General features: G+C 55.0%; 9 protein-coding genes across 9 annotated transcripts; 4 read left to right on the top strand and 5 right to left on the bottom strand.

Moving 5' to 3' along the window:
* Positions 1-628: 628 nt before the first annotated feature.
* A1O7_09178 (uncharacterized protein) lies at positions 629-3,451 on the top strand (the record flags this gene model as incomplete). The annotated part of the gene is made up of 1 exon (XM_007763167.1): positions 629-3,451. One exon carries the CDS (start codon positions 629-631, stop codon positions 3,449-3,451), a length of 2,823 nt encoding a protein of 940 aa, XP_007761357.1.
* Positions 3,452-3,760: 309 nt separating this feature from the next.
* Positions 3,761-4,483, bottom strand: A1O7_09177 (uncharacterized protein; the record flags this gene model as incomplete). Its single annotated transcript, XM_007763166.1, has 1 exon — positions 3,761-4,483. The coding sequence occupies one exon, from the start codon at positions 4,481-4,483 to the stop codon at positions 3,761-3,763; it is 723 nt and encodes a 240-aa protein (XP_007761356.1).
* Positions 4,484-5,064: 581 nt separating this feature from the next.
* On the bottom strand, positions 5,065-6,972 carry A1O7_09176 (mitochondrial Rho GTPase 1; the record flags this gene model as incomplete). Its single annotated transcript, XM_007763165.1, has 1 exon — positions 5,065-6,972. One exon carries the CDS (start codon positions 6,970-6,972, stop codon positions 5,065-5,067), a length of 1,908 nt encoding a protein of 635 aa, XP_007761355.1.
* A 669-nt stretch (positions 6,973-7,641) lies between these two features.
* A1O7_09175 (uncharacterized protein) lies at positions 7,642-8,965 on the top strand (the record flags this gene model as incomplete). Its single annotated transcript, XM_007763164.1, has 3 exons — positions 7,642-7,684; positions 7,734-7,837; positions 7,883-8,965. 3 exons carry the CDS (start codon positions 7,642-7,644, stop codon positions 8,963-8,965), a joined length of 1,230 nt encoding a protein of 409 aa, XP_007761354.1.
* A 634-nt stretch (positions 8,966-9,599) lies between these two features.
* On the top strand, positions 9,600-11,294 carry A1O7_09174 (MFS transporter, FHS family, L-fucose permease; the record flags this gene model as incomplete). The annotated part of the gene is made up of 5 exons (XM_007763163.1): positions 9,600-9,737; positions 9,789-10,412; positions 10,478-10,539; positions 10,594-10,919; positions 10,990-11,294. 5 exons carry the CDS (start codon positions 9,600-9,602, stop codon positions 11,292-11,294), a joined length of 1,455 nt encoding a protein of 484 aa, XP_007761353.1.
* A 184-nt stretch (positions 11,295-11,478) lies between these two features.
* On the bottom strand, positions 11,479-12,276 carry A1O7_09173 (uncharacterized protein; the record flags this gene model as incomplete). Its single annotated transcript, XM_007763162.1, has 1 exon — positions 11,479-12,276. One exon carries the CDS (start codon positions 12,274-12,276, stop codon positions 11,479-11,481), a length of 798 nt encoding a protein of 265 aa, XP_007761352.1.
* A 473-nt stretch (positions 12,277-12,749) lies between these two features.
* A1O7_09172 (uncharacterized protein) lies at positions 12,750-13,373 on the top strand (the record flags this gene model as incomplete). The annotated part of the gene is made up of 3 exons (XM_007763161.1): positions 12,750-12,878; positions 12,941-13,085; positions 13,171-13,373. The coding sequence occupies 3 exons, from the start codon at positions 12,750-12,752 to the stop codon at positions 13,371-13,373; spliced, it is 477 nt and encodes a 158-aa protein (XP_007761351.1).
* A 638-nt stretch (positions 13,374-14,011) lies between these two features.
* Positions 14,012-15,866, bottom strand: A1O7_09171 (uncharacterized protein; the record flags this gene model as incomplete). Its single annotated transcript, XM_007763160.1, has 3 exons — positions 14,012-15,294; positions 15,347-15,744; positions 15,814-15,866. 3 exons carry the CDS (start codon positions 15,864-15,866, stop codon positions 14,012-14,014), a joined length of 1,734 nt encoding a protein of 577 aa, XP_007761350.1.
* A 395-nt stretch (positions 15,867-16,261) lies between these two features.
* A1O7_09170 (uncharacterized protein) lies at positions 16,262-18,411 on the bottom strand (the record flags this gene model as incomplete). Its single annotated transcript, XM_007763159.1, has 3 exons — positions 16,262-18,007; positions 18,058-18,321; positions 18,373-18,411. The coding sequence occupies 3 exons, from the start codon at positions 18,409-18,411 to the stop codon at positions 16,262-16,264; spliced, it is 2,049 nt and encodes a 682-aa protein (XP_007761349.1).
* Between the last annotated feature and the right edge of the window lie 370 nt (positions 18,412-18,781).

Raw genomic sequence — 18,781 nt, 5'->3', positions numbered from 1 at the left:
GAGAGGGGATATAAAGAAGGAGATATGGGAGTGATCTTAATGGTGGTGCCTGGTTAGGCGTCGCAATCAATGGTACTGTAAGGCGCTTCTCAGCGGGCAGCCACAGTAAGCGGGATCACGAAGCACACACTCTGCAGAATGCAGGATGCGGGCAGCCGCAGACGCCAAATGACGCACTGCGGCGCAGCAACTCGGGCGACTTGGCGGGCGCAGGTGCAGGCGCAGGCCACGCCGGGCAAGGCTAGAGAGTTATGTAATAGGCCACGCAAAGCTAAGGATGCTAGTCGGTAAGGCTGCCACCTAATCCGTTCCCTTCCCGCCAGTTGCATCATTGGCACCTTCAATCTGCTGATTCTCCTGTTTCTTCTGATCTGGGCTCGAACATCAAACATTCTTCCATTTCTCTCTGTATCATTATCTCAACTGCCCCTAGCAGAAAGGTGCCAACCTCTAAAATCGCACAAACCGCTCCGCGCTGTAATCAAGCGAGCTTCAATCTTGCGGGAGTGTTCCAGAGTCCCCTCTCAAAGACCGTGCAGCCTCGCGCTCGTATCCTGCTTAAGGCTGCCAATTACATGCCACCATATTGGATCGGTTTCCGGCCCTGATACGGGCTGTCCGGAGGGGCATGGCGGAGGCAGCCAACAAATCCTCTCTGGCGAGCACGATATTCCCCTGGAGTAGAAGCAGCACACCTCCGCCCAAGTCACCTCTCCAGAAGCCCAAGGACAAATCTCCAGCTCTCAAGCAGTCCAGTGGGCTCGACCACACTCTTAGTCTGGGACCTCGCAGTCTACCCAAATATCCTAAGGACTGCCCTCCTCTAAAAGCTCGATGGTACTATGCCGTCGATGTGCCGAAGCGGAAGCCCTTTGCACCAGAGTTATCGGCCGAAGAAAAGGCCAAACCACCGCCAGTACCGAAAAGGCTGGTTGCCTTCTCAGCCTCGGATTCGATCAACATTGAAAAGCGATATCAGACTCTTGCACAGAAGAGTCAAGGCAAAGGCGGAAGCGCTGAGCTCGCGGCGAGCACCAAAGTACCAGTGAACGAAGACTATCTGTATGATGTCGATATTGAGAAGCGGGAGCTGCTGCCCGCATATTGGCTGGGGCCGGTGTATGAAGTTCGAAGAGGTACTTGGTTCTACGCAGAAAATCCCCTAAGACCATGCGACGAAAATCTCGCCAACCAACTTGAGGAAGGGTACCTGAAACTGAGTCCGTGGAGGCGACTCAATCTGCAATCGCCGCGTGCAGCTTCTCAACCTAGGGCACGACCTAGATCCGAGGTTATAGAAGGCTCGCCGGCTCAGCCCTCGGGCAAGTCGCCACCATCGCAGGACGATAGCCAAACTACCAGCCCAAACACATATCGACTTTTCGGGATCCATATGAACACGACAGTGACATATCAGGACGATACAGTCGCATATCTGACCACGGACGACTTTCTCTCTCGAGTGAGCAGCACAGTTTACGGAAGATTCGTCGGCTATGGGGGAACTAAAGTTGTTCGAGGCTGGGTAGAGAAATTGGGCGACCCACCGAAGGCTGACCAGAAAGATGGAGAACCTGCCGCCACAAAAGACAAACGCAAGTCTGCCAAAATACCTTTGGAAGGCGAACCCGACCCTGGCCAGGACAAGCTTCAAGCAAAGAAGAAGGACGAGACGGAGAAGCCACGACGCACGGCACTTGAGCGACAAATATCCTCCCTGGCTGGCCTCCCTAATGCTGAGGAATCCAACGACATGGGCGAGGAGGAAGAGGCTCGAGAACAAGAAGAACGTGAGATGGCAGACGCTCGGGAGAAAGACGGAGAAGACCAGGCAAGACAGATTGATCACTTAGTTCTCGTGACACACGGTATTGGTCAGCGACTGGGATTGCGGCTTGACAGCATCAACTTCATCCATGATGTCAACATGCTACGCAAGACGATGAAGGCCGTGTATGAGTCGGCTCCTGATCTCCAGGCACTTAGTGGTGACCCGAAGAACTGCAGAGTACAGGTGCTGCCCATCTGCTGGCGACACAGACTGGATTTCCCGAAGCAAAGTCTAAAGCAGAACCGGCAGGAATTCGACATTGGCGATGCTGACGATTTCTTGGAAGATCAATACCCCTCGCTGCAGGATATCACCGTGGAAGGCGTTCCAGCGGTGCGAAACCTGATCACCGATCTGGCATTGGACGTGCTCCTCTACCAAAGTGCGTATAGAGAGCACATTGCCTCGATTGTGCAGCAAGAATCGAATCGAGTCTATCGGCTGTTCAAACAACGCACAGGCTTCTCGGGGAAAGTGAGCTTGTGTGGCCACTCGCTCGGTAGCGCCATATGCTTCGATATCCTGTGCAGACAGGAAGAGGAGCTGAAAACGCGTCCGAGACGAGTCTCGAGCAAGACATCGCGCGAGCTCGGCATCGAATCGAAGGACCTCAAACTCGACTTTGATGTTGAGAATTTCTTCGCCCTTGGCTCGCCTGTCGGTCTCTTTCAGATGCTCAAGGGTAGGAAGATCGCTGCCCGGCCGTCACTCGGTGCCAGCGCTTTCGGGGCCACGGCGGTGCCTACATCACCATTCGATCCAGATCCGATGAAGAACGACCCATTCGATAATCCCACGTTGAAGCTCAATGCCGGCCAGAGTCCGACCGATCTCATACCGATCACGACTTCGTCCCCGAAATGCAGCGAGTTGTTCAACATCTTCCACCCTACTGATCCTATAGCCTACCGCCTAGAGCCGCTCATATCACCAGCCATGGCGCAGCTCAAGTCCCAGCCAATCCCATACACCAAGAAGAATCTCTTTGCCGCCCCGGGTATCTCCAATATCTCCGAGCGAGTAGGTCAACAGATTATGTCGAGCTGGTACAACCTGACCTCCGGTGTTGCGTCTACGCTGATCAATAGAAGCCTCGGCATCACTGGCGAAGAGCAGGCTTTAGCACAGGACAAGGCCAAAATTGCAGATGCAGCCAAACAGGGAGCCCAACCCGCAGTTGACATGGACATGCCTGTTGCCGACGAGAAGAGACAGCAAGAACTGGCCGACGCAGCCAAATTGTCCCCGTCAACAGAGCAAGCACCCACGCTGATCGATTCCGAGCTTGAAACTCTGTACGCTGGGTTTCAAAAACGTCAAGCCACCACCGAAGGTCCGGATGCCGAAGCTCAAGCTCGTAGCTCGACCGAGTACAGACAATCGCAGGAACGAGCTCGCAAACTCAAGCGCGAAGAGGCCAAGGTCCGCGCGCTCAACAGCAATGGCCGAGTCGACTACCATATCCAGGAGGGCATGTTCGACGTGTCTCTGCTAGCTAGTATCGCAAGTCACTTGAGTTATTGGGCGGACGAGGATGTCAATCACTTTATGATGGGGCAGATGCTCAGGAACAGGGACAAAGCGCAACGGAATGCTCGGGGGACGGATGAGGCATGGTAACGGACGGAAGCGGGAAAGAAGACGACGGTTTATGACTCAACCACTTTCCTTCGGTGGAGTGGAGTTGGAGTCGGGCAGCGTCAATTTTTCATCCTAGCGATATCCCCTATACACCGTATCTGTACCATTGAAGCCTCTCAAGCGACTATCATCCGATGCAACTCTCGTTCCATTGCTTTGTGTCACTGTGCTGCGTCGTACCCATATTGAAGGTGCCCAACCACAGCCCGCTACCATGCTTGCATCCTAACGTTGACCCCATCGCCTTCAGCACCTCGTCGAAGCGCCCTGCTTGTCCTGACTTACCAACTATTTCAACTCCTCCAACCGCGCCCGCTGATCCTGCCTCAACAACCATTTCAACTCCTCCCTCCCCTCCGCGTCCAGACTCTCGACGAACCCCTCCGCCGTCAAGAAATCATGGTCAGCATATTCAAACCCGGGCACCACGGTCTCACTGATCAGACACCCCTTTTCGCTTTCGCTGGCTGTGGTCCCGTCACCATCCTCACTCTCATCAGGCAGTAAGAACGAGGCCTTGAACTTCCCTCCCTCCACGATCCATTGCAACCTTTCGCCACGCGCGAGGTCCTTGCCCACGACGAACGTCTCCACCTCGACTTTCGCGGATATCGTTTCTTTCCCGGAAGACGCAGTAGTCGCCCGATCGGCATGCAAGACGACGTACCGCGCACGGCCCCAGTGCAGGGTATGCACTGTCCGTGCGCGATTCCTGTGGAAGTGCCCGACGGGACTGCGCGGCGTGACGAGATAATAGATCGTTGTGGACGCGTTGCGGGTCTCCGGGTCACCATCCTGGGCTGTAGCGCCGGAAAGTTGCGGATGGGACTTGAACGGGTTTGGCACGCGGAGCGGGTCGCGGTCTGTTTCGACAAAGTGGCCGCCTTCGATGTGGTCTTGGAGGTTTAGCGTCGTGATTGTCGACATGATGGCCGGGTTGTGAGGCTGGGGTGGAGACGAGAGGAGCGAGGAAACGTATTTTTTGTCGGAGGGGGGGATGATGGTGGGCATGTTGGCGGGTGTGGTGTGTATGGCTCTGGATGGGGTTCGATGAGCGTAGAGTCGAATAGGGCGGCGATTGTGAGCGTGTCCTTGTTCCTCAGGGTGTCAAGTGCTAGCGCAGCTATATTTGAGGAGGTGGTGGACGGAGTGGATGATGATCGGATCGCCCTTTCTGTCACTGGTGAGCACTGTGGAGTGGACAAGTGTCATGGGCGGAAGGAGAGAGTCTCTGTTATTTTATCGGACCTGAAGAGGAAGGGCGAGACTTTTCTATGTCTCCATCGGATATTCTCCTGGATGTATTGAGGTTGCAAGACGGAAGCCTTATCGCTTCTTTAGGCTCTGTATATATCAAGGATGAGATGATGCGTGGCCATTGGCCTGACGGATCCGCAATGACAGAATAGGTACAAATCGGCAATGCGTGAGAGGTCAGAGAGACGTCGTCAATGTTTGAAAAGTGGGTATCATTTCGCTAGGAAACAGACTCGTTGGGAAATCAATGCTGCTGGGGACCCGCTATCACCACTTCGTCTTTCGATGATACTATGCTCACTCGACGAGGGAATAAGGATTCAAGGAGTGCTGCTTCATCCTCCCGCACTGGCCGACCGCCTCCACACGACCACTGCTGCGGCAGCGGCACAAACAACCACGCCGAGCGCCAAGCCGTATCTCATTAGCTGGCCACTATCCTCGTCTTCAAGAGGTCGTGGGTATGCGGTGGCTGGCTCGAGACCAGCTTCAGCAATGGTAACGAACAGTTCTTGGATCGAAGGCCATGTAACACTGGTAGAAATAGGAGGACCCTGGGGCATCCGCTGGATCGTAGCAATATACTCGTCCGGTTGATACTCGGCTCTTTGCGTTGTTCGATCTAGATCAGCTTTGAGTGCAACGTAGACTGAAGGCAGATCTTCGAGGTGAGGGTAAGCCTTGCGAATGTTGGGGATGTATGCAAAGGAGTCTGGGTCTGCCGAGTCATAGGTGTAAACAATGACGTCGCATTGGTCGAGCAATTTGCTCTTGTTGTCCAGCACAGCGGCCTCGGATTCTCCCAATTCCTTCAGAATGAGGTAGCATTGTCGTCCTCCAGGGAGCTCCACTGTATTCACCGCTACTCGCGGCTGAATTGTGGGATGGTACAGATTGCTGAATGGCCGCCCTATCAGTGTGTCTAGCAAGGCAGACTTGCCCGACTGAGGCGCACCCAGAACATGAGCAAGTAGAACGTTCCGGCCAACTCGGCCTGGCTTTCTTCTCCGCTTCCGTGGCTTGGTCAGTTTCAGCGCGGCCGTCGTACTGGTATTGGAGCGATCAGGCGATTCGAAGCCAAGGTACGCGAGGTACTCCAGCGTCGTCTTCGGTGAAATGAAGGTGGTCATGGACCATTGCGCAAGCCAGCCCTGCAATGTGACGTGACCGGCATCGTTTCGAACAGTGCAGGCAGGGAAATTATTGTCAACCCACGATTGCGGGATGCCAGGAGTAGGAGCGAAGAGAGACGCCAATTCCTCGTCCCTCAGACCACCGTCATTATCGCGATCGGAAGTGAGGAACAGGTCGACCAGGAAGCGATAACCCACTGGAGACAGTTCTGCAGAGGCATATTCCGGCACGTCGAACTTGGGATGGAGAAACGATTCTTGGAGAGACAGACTATCGGTATACTGAAAAGTCCGCAGAATGACCCAGATGGTTTCGTGGCGGCCTTTCTCGGCATACAACTTGTTGAGCAGCAAAAAGCCTTGAGAGCTAATTCCCTTGGCCGAAGCAGCAGAAGGGATGTGGTTATCGATGGTCTCCTTGATGTGTTGCAGATCCTCGTTGCTCAAGCCCTTGTCAAAGCATTTGAGCTGGAAATCTTCCATCTCCCTGTCATTGAGGAGGCCATCTTTATCCTTGTCACAGAGATAGAATATGCGAAGCAATGCCGCCACAGCAGCAGGCTTGAGTTGGGACTCTTTCGCGTCAAACAATGGAGCGATTGGATGTGTGACTGCTTTCTGGCAGAGGAAGAAGGCTTCATTGACATTGAAGTGATCACGAGCACTAGTCCGTATACACGAGTCAATCTCTTTGAACTCTGACATGACCGGCAGCATTTCCTCCTCGACTATCTGCGCCGGAGTAGAGGTTGTGACGAGGTCAGACTTGGTCGCACACAGTATCACCGGGAGGTTGACACCCAAGGATCGAAAGTAGGGGAGCCAGAACAGGGCAACGCGTTCATAACTGTAATGGTCTGAGTAGACGAGCAGGATGACATTCGACTTCCTCAACTCTCTGGCCAGAGTCGCGCGGTCTTGTGGGAGGGCGGACGTGTCAACAATGGTGGTGGTGACATTCTCGGGGGTTCCCAATGTCGGAGGAATGGTGATTTGCGGCAAGACAGCTTGGATCCTGTTGCTGACGAAGGTGTCCTTCACTAGAGAAGTGATAAGGCTCGACTTACCACATCCCTCGTCGCCGACGACGCAGATTCTCACCGTCGCCATTGCAACAGAGCTAGCTGCCCCGGACTGTGAGGCTCATTATCTCTTAAGCGCAGTCTCGACCACGTTGAAGGACAGGTCGAACCGTGTCGGTGAACGGACGATACTGCCTCCCCGGAGCTGTCGATACGGACGAGAAGCCTTGTTGTGACGGCGGAACGCAGCGTGATACTGTATTAGTTGCTACAGCACCTTGCAAGCTGCCTGTGCTGTTTCTGCTCGGTCTGCCTGCGCCTCACGGCAACGACACGCCAAGACAATGACGACGCAGTGCAGCGTGTCCCGCCTCATCCAATTCTCCCCAGTCAAGAACCTCTTCCCTCCCGCAGCTGCAGTTGGTGAATTGTGCTTCAGTGGGGTGCTGCCTGTGTATATTATCCTTATCAGTTCGCCTTCTCCGTGCGTGGAGCAAAGTCCATTGCAAGCGGACTCAATATCTCACCAATCTGTTGCTTGCGTGGTACGGTGGTACTGCGACGCCTCCCCACACTCATCACTCGGGAGCCTCGACACTCAGCCCGCCGGCTTCCGTTACCGTCACTCTCACTCCCGCCTTTCACTCAATCTCGACATCGCTGCTTATACGCTTTCCACGAGCTGTGATCGGGGCCTAACGACGCGACCAATTGAACGAAAATTGACATCCCTCGACAGCCTCTTTAATCCCTCAACATGCCTTTCGGTATCAATAATCCGCTACCCTCCTCCATGCGGAGTAAGTCAGCTGCGATGATCCTCTGTTGCTCCGGTCTCACAATTTGCAGGCGAGTGTAAGAAAGCGGGCAAGATTCTGGCGTCTTTCGTCGACCCCAGACAAAGCTTCGGCCCGGACAAAGTGATCCCTCCATCGATCCTCGCAAATGCAAAGGTATGCTCTTTTCACCCTTGCTGACCTGCAGCTGACATATCGTAGGGCCTAGCAGTCTTGACCGTTTTCAAAGCTGGGTTCCTCGGTTCTGGTCGACTTGGTTCCGGCGTTGTCGTCGCACGGCTTGCCGATGGCTCGTGGTCGGCTCCGTCGGCCGTTGCAACTGCAGGAGGGGGTTTTGGTGGTCAAATAGGCTTCGAACTGACCGACTTCGTTTTCATCCTTAATGACTACAACGCCGTCAGATCCTTCTCCCAAGCCGCCTCCGTCACTCTCGGTGGGAACGTTTCCATTGCCGCCGGCCCAGTTGGACGAAATGCAGAGGCTGCTGGTGCTGCCAGCTTAAAAGGCGTCGCGGGCGTCTTCTCGTACAGCAAAACAAAGGGACTTTTCGCAGGTGTCAGTCTGGAGGGCAGCGTCCTGATTGAGAGACGAGACGCGAACGAGAAACTCTACAATGGTCGAGTCACAGCGAGGCAACTCTTGGAGGGTGCTGTCAGACCTCCTCCTGCGGCAGATCCGTTGATGAGAGTACTCAACACTCGGGTATTCTCAGGTGCGGCCTATGCCGACAATATGTACAACGACATGCCAATATACGACGACCAGCATGATGACGTTGTTTGGGAAGGGAGAACTGGCGAGGCTTATGGTGCCAATGTTCGCAACAACCGCTCTTCGACCATGGGCTCGGCGGACGATAACTACGTCTACCGCGATAGTCCAAGTCAGGCTCGACGAGCCAATACATGGGCTGACGATGTTTACGATCGTCCGCCCGCTGGCCGCACTAACACCGGCAACAACAGTAACAGCAATTTCGACACCTTCTCCAACCGCAGTCGATCAAGCACGCTGCAGAATGACCACAACTATTCCGACAATAGGCCCAATAGACCAACGGCTCCGAAACCAATTTTCAAGCAGAAGACCGGCGCGTTACGTTCAGACCAAGCGATTGCTTTGTTCACCTTCGACCCCGACCAGGAGGGAGACCTCGGTTTTAAGAAAGGAGATGTCATAACCATCACGAAACGGACCGAGAGCAAGTCTGATTGGTGGACGGGGCGCACAGAAGATGGTCGTACTGGGGTCTTCCCCTCCAACTATGTCGAAACGGCTTCATGAACCAAGACGATATGATCTTTTTGGAATGTGGGATGGGTATACCCTTCGGTTTTGGTCTTGCCTAGTCCATTTAGCGTCGGAGTCTGCAACGAAATTTCCTCCAGCATCTCGGACTGGGATTTGGCGTATCTTTGGGTGAGGTACTGGCGCTTGAAAAAGGAGAACAAAGTGAAAAATTTGACCCTTCACGACGTTATTCCTATTCTCTATCGACCTCGCCGAATGCCCAATAGCATCCATTGCCGCGGTCTATCGCATCGGTGGCTGTTGACCCGAGTTTGAATGCCGCATGCCATGAATGCAGATCGTATGCAGATCATTCCTCCGCTTCTCCTCGTTTTCTCTCCACACCGTGCGAGCAAAAGACACCCCGTCGCCATGCTACATCCACGCGCATATTGCTCGGCCAACCACGTCATGGACTACAATCCAATCGTCGTTGATGTGACTGCCTTCAAAGGCTATAATGCAACGTCGTGCCGGGGTCTGTCCTGGTTGCTCTTCTGTTTGGGCTGAGGCAGGGCGTGACTGACCCTATATATCTTGTTGATGGCCTTGCGCGTTGACGTACTAGGCACCTCTACATTTCTGGCCGCTGACCTTGCCATTACTCGGCGTGATTCCTATCAGCACAATGGGGAGGAGAAAATCAGGCCTTTTCAAACACACCACGCTGAAGGTACGAGATGATGCCGTCACAAAAGCTTCTGAACTCTCCGTGCGCCAGTCGCTACTGCCCATCATTCTCGTGACGACGCTTTATTTTCTCTGGGTAGGTTAGAGGCCGCGCCACCTCCTCTCTTCCAGCTGACTTGTTGCCCAGGGGTTCGCGTATGGCCTTCTCGACACCCTGAACAAGCACTTCCAAGGAGTGCTGGGCATATCTCGCGCCCGCTCATCTGGCCTGCAAGCCGCGTACTTTGGCGCCTATCCGCTGGCCTCACTGTTCTACGCGAACTGGATTCTCCGCCATTACAGTTACAAGGCCGTCTTCATGTTCGGGCTCACGCTGTACGGCATCGGCGGGCTCCTCATGTGGCCGGCCGGGTTGAAGCGGTCCTTTGGCGGCTTCTGCGGTGCCACCTTCATCATTGGAAGTGGGCTAGGGAGTCTCGAGACGGCAGCAAACCCCTTTATCGCCGTGTGCGGTCCGCCCAAGTATTCTGAACTGCGCATTAATCTGGCTCAATCGTTCAATGCCGTGGGCACGGTCGTCGGACCCGTCCTTGGCAGCTACGCCTTCTTCAAGAACACCGAGGATGACATCCAGAGCCTGAAGAACGTGCAGTGGGTGTACCTCGCGATCGCCATCTTTGTCTTCATCCTGGCGTTTGTTTTCTACATCTCGCCGATTCCTGAGGTCACGGACGCGGACATGGAGCATCAAGTTAGTGTCACGCATGGCGGGGTCGAGGACAGGAACAAAAGACCCTTTCGGAAACAATATGTGGGTGCCTTTCGACTGCGTTCTTGTGTCTCGATTGCTTCTGGCTGATACGGCCACTCATCTAGACGGTATTCCATGCGGCGTTCGCCCAGTTCTGCTATGTGGGCTCCCAAGTCGCTTTGGCAGGGTACGTCTCCCAACCCGCCTTCTGCTAGCCCAGCGTTCACACTTTCGACCACAGGTATGCGATCAATTACTTTACTGAGATCTCCGATATCAGCGACGCCACTGGGGCCGCTCTCCTTGCCGGAGCGCAAGGCTGTTTCGCCGTCGGTCGCTTCTCTGGCTCCTTTCTCATGCGCTTCATCCGCCCCCGATACATCTTCCTCTTCTACATGACTTCGGTCATCGCGTTCTGCAGTGCGGCAATCACAGAGAGACGAAACACCGGGATAGCCATGTTCATGCTCACGCTTTTCTTTGAAAGCGTGTGCTTTCCCACGATTGTGGCATTGGGGATTCGGGGCCAGGGACGCCATACGAAAAGGGCGGCCGGGTGGATAGTCGGTATGTTCTCTCTCTCCTTCCCGGCCACTGTCCGCGATTGCGGCTGTCTCGGATACTAACATGACTTTAGGCGGTGTCAGCGGTGGTGCTGCCGTCCCACCACTCCTGGGAGCCACGGCCGATTGGCGTGACTCGACGCCCTTTGCGTTTGTCGTTCCCGTCTGTTTCTTCATTGCCGCGTGGACCTATGCCCTGTGCGTCAATTTCTTGGATTACTACCGCATACCGGCGGACGCGATTGGGGACAGTTCCGTCGGGCTGCAGGGAGACGGCGGGAGGGATGAAGAAGGGAGGCGCGGTGAGACTGAGAAGGAAGGCGTCATGGAGGTGGAGCAGGGCGGACCAGCCGAGGCCGGGAGCTTAGAGAAGGAATGAGAGGCTCACTCGCCAGTTAGAGTCGGAGGCTCTGGTCGTGTGTGGGTAGGCAGTCGAGAATATGCTTCGTCCAATGTATGGCGGAAACCTGCTCCGTGATTGACCTGCAGGACATTGTTGGTGCTCTTGTTTCGTAAGTCTGATCGTCGTAGCCTATCGTTCATCATCTCGAAGAACTCCCTCGTCATAATAACTCGACCTCTCCTCGCTCGACCCCCTTCTTGACGTCCCTCCATCTGACCATCCAGACCTCGTTCCGTCTCATCCTCAGGCCCACATTCGCCCCCTCGTCGTGGCCCGCATCTCTCGCATCGTCAATATCCCTCTCGTTGCTCCACGTCCCTTCAGTCAAACAGCGCACAACCACGGCCTTACTTGCGTCTGGCCCCTCAACCATGGCCACTCCACCGCTCGAGTCATCTAATCTCCTTAAAGCCTGCGGGAACGCGTTGAGAAAGCTGTTGTCATACAGCTCGCCCAATAACGCTTGATGATGTCGTAAGAAGGCCACTTCAGACTGAGACATCGTCGCGGTTGTTCTGCCCTCCGACTCCAGATGCCCGGCAAGGTAATACGTGGCGTACTTTGTGATCTTTGCCAACCTCTGGCGTAGCAGGCTCCGTACAAGGAACTGCGTGCGCGACAGATCGGTCTGTAAGATCGCGAGCACGAGATTGGCGTTCTGCATGCCGCCTTGCTTCGCGGTGCCATTGATCGTGTAGTCGTCGCTCATCCCGCTGGCGAGATCCTCGATGCGCGATATTTGAGCCTGCACCCGCGACATGACGCGTGCCATTAGGTCGGTCGGGTATGGTAGCAGGTCTGGGGCGCAGCGCTCGGACTGCCATGCTCGAGTTAGGAGTTGATGGTCGGTGAAGGCGTCGGTGTCGCTGGATGAGTAAAGGTGGGATGATGAGGATGTGGATGTGTAGTTCTGAGAGCGAGAGACGTCGGCGAGAATGTCGGAGATGTCGATGTCCATGATTGCTGCGGTAGGGACTGTGACCTACTCGAGTCGATGCTGGTGCTGGTGCTGGACCAGTAGATATCAACCTTGTTTCTTGTTTGTTGTTGAACCACGTACTCTGCTGAGAAATTGTGTGGGCAGTTCACGCGTCGCTGGCCTGGATTGTGGTAGCAGCAGCAGCACATTAGTTTAGTTTTCTACACTCCCGCTGTCGCGAGGCCTGTGAGCTTTTCCGTACTTGACTCTACCGCAAGATATGCTCAGACCGCTTTGCATGAAAGTTCCCGCTCTCACTTCGACTTTCACCTCACCCAGCCGTGACATTAAGAAGACGCGGCTGACCCCGCATGGAAAAGGGGGCCCAAGTCTTGGCTTATTATCCTGTACTACTGCAACCCAGCTCTCAATCAACTCACCTGCACTTCAACCGCTTCACACCTACATGGGAACCGAGATCCGCCAGCATGTCTTTCCAGAGGGCATCAACCATGGTTGCTGAGTCTCATATTGCCTCCCACGTTCGTGACGTTGGTCAGCATGCCTTGAACTATGCATCCTCTGGCGCAGCGACTGCGAAGAAAGCGATCATAGACCACGGGCCCAAGGCTGTAACATCAGTAAGTTTCGCTGCCATACGGAGTACAAGCCACAGCTTCTGACGCACATGCCAAATGAACAGGCTGCCGCCTGGACGGCCGAAAACCCGGCTGTTGCCGCCTGCGCTGTCGCCGGGACCGCCGGTGTCGCTCTCATGGCTGCCCCGGCTCTCGCTTCTGTGCCAGTGCTCTCTGCTATGGGTTTCACGGCTGGCGGAGTCCAAGCTGGTAAGTGCCCTCCTTCCCAAGCAGACTTTGCACCATGTCCTCCTCGTCTGGAACTTTCCCCGTCCTCTTCGTGTCGTGTGCTCAGTCAGTTTCAACGAAACAGGGACCCTGGCGGCTACCATCCACGGAGGCATCGGAAACGTCGCGGCCGGCAGCATCTTTGCGACTGCTCAGAGTGCGGCTGCTGGAGGTGCCGGACTAGCGGTTGTTAATGGGGCCGCTCAAATATGCGGAGGGGTGATAACTGCTGGTGTTGGAGGTGTCGCGTGGCTGAAATCCAAGTTGTGAGCACCTTGAAGAGTGAATCGACATCAGCAGAGCAGCCCGTACTGCGTGTGACGGAACTTATAATTCGGCTTCGCAGGATTCGGAGCATGCAGGTGGGCTAAGGCGACTCGACTGTGCGGTGCGCTTAGCCACCAAGGACGCGCCACATTGAGGTTGCTCGCGTGGCTAGCAGACATGGACGAAACACCGAGACTAACCGTCAAAGTCAGACATGGACCTTCCTATCTCCAGACGGGGACGGCACAGACAGTGGCCCCGGGAGTGGCTATGTCGTACCCACCAGCGCGCGACCATCATTTAGCCGCTTCGTCAACAAGTTGCTATTGAGATTACTCTCTCTACTGCTGCCAAGCGGACCCAACTAACCCTAACATCCCCTACGCTTGTCACTGTGGGTTTGCCCCCTCCCACACCACCACCAACAGGGGTTCTGGACATGCAGTCCTTCCTGGCTCAGTCTATCTTGCAAGAGAACCCAGATGTTGTGACGAGATGTCGAGTTACTCGTTCCGCTGTCTGTATCATCGCCATCTCGGGAACCACAAACTGCTGACTGCCTCTACTCTATTGCATTCTTACAAGCACGTGACACGTGATAACTCTTTCCAAGACTCGACCGGATGGTCGTCTTCTCGAACCTAGATCAATTCTCTCTCGATCTCAACCTCGATCGGGACTCCATAGCCGTGTTCTCCACCAACGCGATTCTTCTTCTTGCCCACCTTCTCGATCTCATTGACCAGCGAGTTCAACGCCACCGAACAGGTCATCGAGTCATCACGCCGGCAGTGCAGCGTCAGGACCACACCCTGACTCAGCCCCTTCTTGCCCAGACCATCTGCCCAGCGTGCCGAGAACTTCAGCCGTGGATGTTTCGCGTCGACATGGCCGGCAGGGTACACTGTGCCAACCAGGCCGGCCAACGCGCCAAGGTAGTTTGCCCAGAAGCCTTCCTGGTGCGTCAGGACTGCGTAGAGACGGGCCTTGAAGTTGTCGTGTGGAGGCGGAACATCGGCGTTCCACCGCCCGCAAAGCGCCAAGGCGAGAATGGCTCGATCTGCATGAGAAACTCCGTGGGCGGATGCAAGAACTCCCGTGATGGGCGCATGTAGGGCTGACAATGAGCGGGTCTCTTTGGGTAGCGGCAGGTGTAGATACATCATGTCTGCGACAGCTCTCACGAAAGATGGAGTGAAGGTTTGCGGTAATGACCGGTCAAGATTGTTGACGCCCGGAAGCCCATCCCACAACAGAGCGGCGAGATCAGCTGCGGAGGAAGTTCCGTACTGTGCCGTTGCCGCCTCAAGCGGATCAAGAGCTTTTGTTCTAGCGTCGAGGGTGTCGAACAGGAATCCTTCGCGCACTCCGCCTTGACAGAACCGGACTTGTTGGATCATCGGCAGTGCCTCGACGAGCACATTGACCAGAAATGCTACTGCGGGCACTTGCTCAGCGCGGCGTTTCGAGATGCGAAACACAGACTCTTCGGCTGCTAGAGTGGTGATGTGGGCCGTTTGTTGAAACTCGCGCTTCGCCACACAGAAGCCATTGATAATGGGAATCGGGTAGGGCGAGACGCGATGCTGAGACATGAGCAAGTAGCCCCATCCTCGAAACCCGCCTCCCGAGAGATACAACGTCAGTCCACCATGTTCAGCTTTGTGATGTAAAGTGTCGGGAAGGTCAAGGTCTTCATAGGCGCTTCTGAACTCGGCTTTCATCTTGTCCGCGAGCAGGTCGCGCGCAGACAAGACAGGAGAGTGCGACTTGTGGTGCCCTTGGTGACCCGGGGGCGAGTTGGACAGTTCTGCCAGTTGCCGTGTCATGGCTGCCGCACCGTAGGGAAATGAAATGCTGCCTTTCGAGCTGGTTTGGATGTGGCCGTCTTTGGCGACCATCCAGGTGATTTGCGTGCTTCCACCTTCGCAGCAGAGTCAGCGTTGGGCCAAACAGTTGGGCCAGGCAGACCATACCTCCTAAATCCATGACTAACCCCTCGACAGTCGCGAAGCTGCTAGCCACACCCAGGGCACCTATTCTTCCCTCGGCCTCCTTGGGCAGCATGTCGACCTCCCAATCCGTTGCATCTTTTATCTGGCGGCGATAGTCCGCCGAGTTCTCCGCGGTCCTTGTAGCTTCGGTGGCTAGGACCCTGATATTGGTCGCAAAAACTCCAAAGTCGGCGCACGCAGTCTTGAATTTCGTCAATGAGATAAGCACTTCATCAACGGTTTCCTGTGGGATGGGCCCTTTGACCCCGGTAGAATACTGCGCGTCAAACAAGGAGATGCCCTCACGATCCTGGTAGATTGTTGGTAAAGAACGGGCCGATGAGGGTGACAGGTCTGTGATTGAGAACCGGATGCCATTGCTATTGATGGTCGCCCATGATCAGTAAGCCGAGTGGTTGTATCTGTGCGGGAGAGGAGTGATGCCGTACCTGCCCATATCAACCAAGCCATAGAGGCTGCTTGGCGCCGGAGTGCGTAGCATCGTCGAGGAGGGGAGCCGGATAAAGTTCCCGCGGGGTTCGGCAGGCGGTATCAAGCCACAGGCAGCGTCGCTTCACAGGAGCTGGAATCAATTATCATCTTTCTCGCCTGCAGTGAAAAGGGCTAATGCATGGCAGACAGACGGCCATTCAAGGAGTAAAACCAAGCCACCTATTACTGTATGAGTGGTCCGAAGCCGAAGAAATTTCTGTCTAGCGGAGTTGCTTCCTCGACTTCTTACAGGTCGCACTTGCACGTGGGATGTTCTTCCACGGCGTATTCGAGCAACTTTGAGAAAATCAGTACCGATACACTTCGCGAGGCCAGCACGTGCTGCCCATGGGCTTCAAAGCGTAGCTCGATCAAACAATCCTAGAACAGCAAGTCAAACTCGTCCTACGAGATTTCTTCGTCCTCCGTATGGAACGCATCGCCGAAAGCTGAGCCCTCCATATTTTCCAAATTGAGATCTTCGTCGTCGCCGTAGCTGGCGAGCGCGTCCCCAGCGGTGTCCACCTCAACATTGTCGAAATCGCCTCCCATATCAAAATCAGGGGTGTTCAGTTGCGCATCTTGGTGGAGCTGAGCTTGTGGTAGCTGTTGAAGGTCCGTATCCTGACCGCTAGCGTGTTCGGGAGCAACTTCGGCGCTGGGTTGCACATGACCTTGTTCCCCCTCTGGTTGCATCTCCGGGATACCGTCGTTCTGAGCCCCGTCCTGAGCCCCGTCCTCGCGGATCATTACCCATTCATCTCCACCCTGGTCTGTACCGTCAACATGATCAACCATACCTTCCATGTTGACATCTGTTCCAATATCATCCAGTCGCGGAAGGCCATCACTGTCTGGATGGGCATCTGGCTGATGCGGCTGCTCCACGAAAGTAGGTTGGCCGGGTTCTGATGCAGACGGCTGACTTTCTCCTTCAGAAGCTGCGGGTGCTGGTTGACTCGGCATCTGTGATGCACCCAGCGGAGTAGATATCGCCTCGTGTGGAGGTTTTGGCTCTTGTGCAATGCTGGTTGGTGGCTGCGGCTGGACGTGCTGTTGGCTCGACGTATCCACAGAGACGGCAGGGTTGACCGCACTCTGAACTCGAGGAACAGCTGGGATGGAGGTTGCAACTGGAGAGGGACTGATCTGCTTTTGCTCCTCCAAACCACCCTTCGATATGAGTGTTACAGTGGCAGTTTTTGTCAGCTTTTGACCCATATTCAATTCTACAGTGCCCATGATCTCGTCGATTGCGTCACGGGGTGCAGCTTCAGAAGACCCGTTTGTCGTGTCCTTGGAAATACTCCGTCTTTCTGGCATGTTGGACACCATGCGCAGCTTTTTCTCCGCTGTTGTCAATGTCGTGGAGCGGCGTAACTTTTCCATCCGTCGAGCGTGCTTCTTCCTCATCTCTTCCAGTTCCGCTTGCATTGCGACCAGCTTCTCGGAAGCTCGTTTGATGAAGTCGTCAGCCTGACCAGAAGGCATCTTGCCCACTCGCGGTGGAGGACCGGAGCTTGGCTCCCTCGTCGCGGTTACAGGGGCGTCGAAGAAATCTTTGGTCAACTCTTCAAGCTGTCCTTTCCGTCCGAAGCCAAGATCACTGGGAATAATGGACAATGTCGGATATGGCGATTCGATAATCTCCTCCATCCATTCGTGGTGTTGTTCGTATCGGACGCGGCTGATGTCCCGAGGCGTCATGAAGTCAAGCAGATCTCCACGAGAGACGTCTTCCTCCTCTTCTAGTGTCGCTTCTTGCGCAATGCTCGCCCCTCTCCTGTGGCCGGCACCCGGAGGAATCTGTCCCTGGGCAGCAGCTCTGGCAACTCCCGGGGGGAGGTGGATGACGGGCCAGTTTGATCGATCATGCAGCATGAATTCCTTTCGCGGCAACTGGCCCTGGCTTTGTATCATTCTGCGCTGCTGGATCAGCGCATGGACGTGCGGCAGAATTGGGATGCTCGCAGCAGGAACATGGTCGCGCGCTGAGGCTTTCGAGTAGTGCGTCAGCCATAGACTGGGATCAGGATTCGGCAGTCCGTGAGCTGGGTTTCCTGGGAGAAGCCGGTATCGTCTCCTGCAGTGAGTCGCCATCGCCTCGCCGGATGCTCGGTAGCCTGCTCTTTGCAGGAGCATTTCGAGAGTCTGTGGGAACGTCGTTAGCCATGCCTGCAACATCCTTACATGCGACCTACATATCCCCTGACTTCGGATTTGTACACATGTTCCACATCTGCCCAGATGAAGCCATCACTCGCATAGCTTGTGCCCAGGTATTCGAGCGGCTGCCACTCGAGGATCAATGAGCCGTCTGGAGGAGTGTCGATGAACTGCCATTGCATCGGCTGAAGGTCGCGCACGATCTTCGGCGCTTCCAAAAGGTAGCCAACAATGGTATCGACAGCAGGGTTGCTGGTAATAGGATAGCGATACTTGGAGACGAGGTGCAGATGCGGCAACTATTGGATTGATCAGTGATGTCCCTAGTGTTGTGGGATCTTGCAACTCACCAGCTGCGCCGGCACTCCGGCTGCAGGGTCTTTCATCATTTGATTCATGCCGCATACCAGTAGTGAAGGGGAGATCCGGATGAGGTGACTTCAACAGCACTAGAGCTTTCACAGTTGTGGAGGCCGTCGTTGCGCAACTCGGTATGCGACAGCAAAACTGAGGCGCGACCTGAACGCGATCGATCGGCTGCACCCAATCGGGATCCACGAGGCTGTGGCTTGGCATTGCAGCCTTGTCTTCCTCTTCCGTACGAAGGAGTTGCTGTGACATGGGAACACAAATCCATTGTACTGATCAAAAGGAACCAGCTGTTCTGTATGACTGGCCAGCAGGTTCATCAGCGAGCCTAGCAACTCTGCAATGTGGCTATCTAGCTTACATCAGTCCTTGTCAATCGAAAGGCCTCAA

The sequence above is a fragment of the Cladophialophora yegresii genome (genome assembly GCF_000585515.1).
Source record: "Cladophialophora yegresii CBS 114405 chromosome Unknown aczIN-supercont1.7, whole genome shotgun sequence".
NCBI classification, from domain to species: Eukaryota; Fungi; Ascomycota; class Eurotiomycetes; order Chaetothyriales; family Herpotrichiellaceae; genus Cladophialophora; species Cladophialophora yegresii.
Note: the sequence above shows the minus strand (reverse complement) of the source record. Positions and strands in the feature narration are given on the sequence as shown.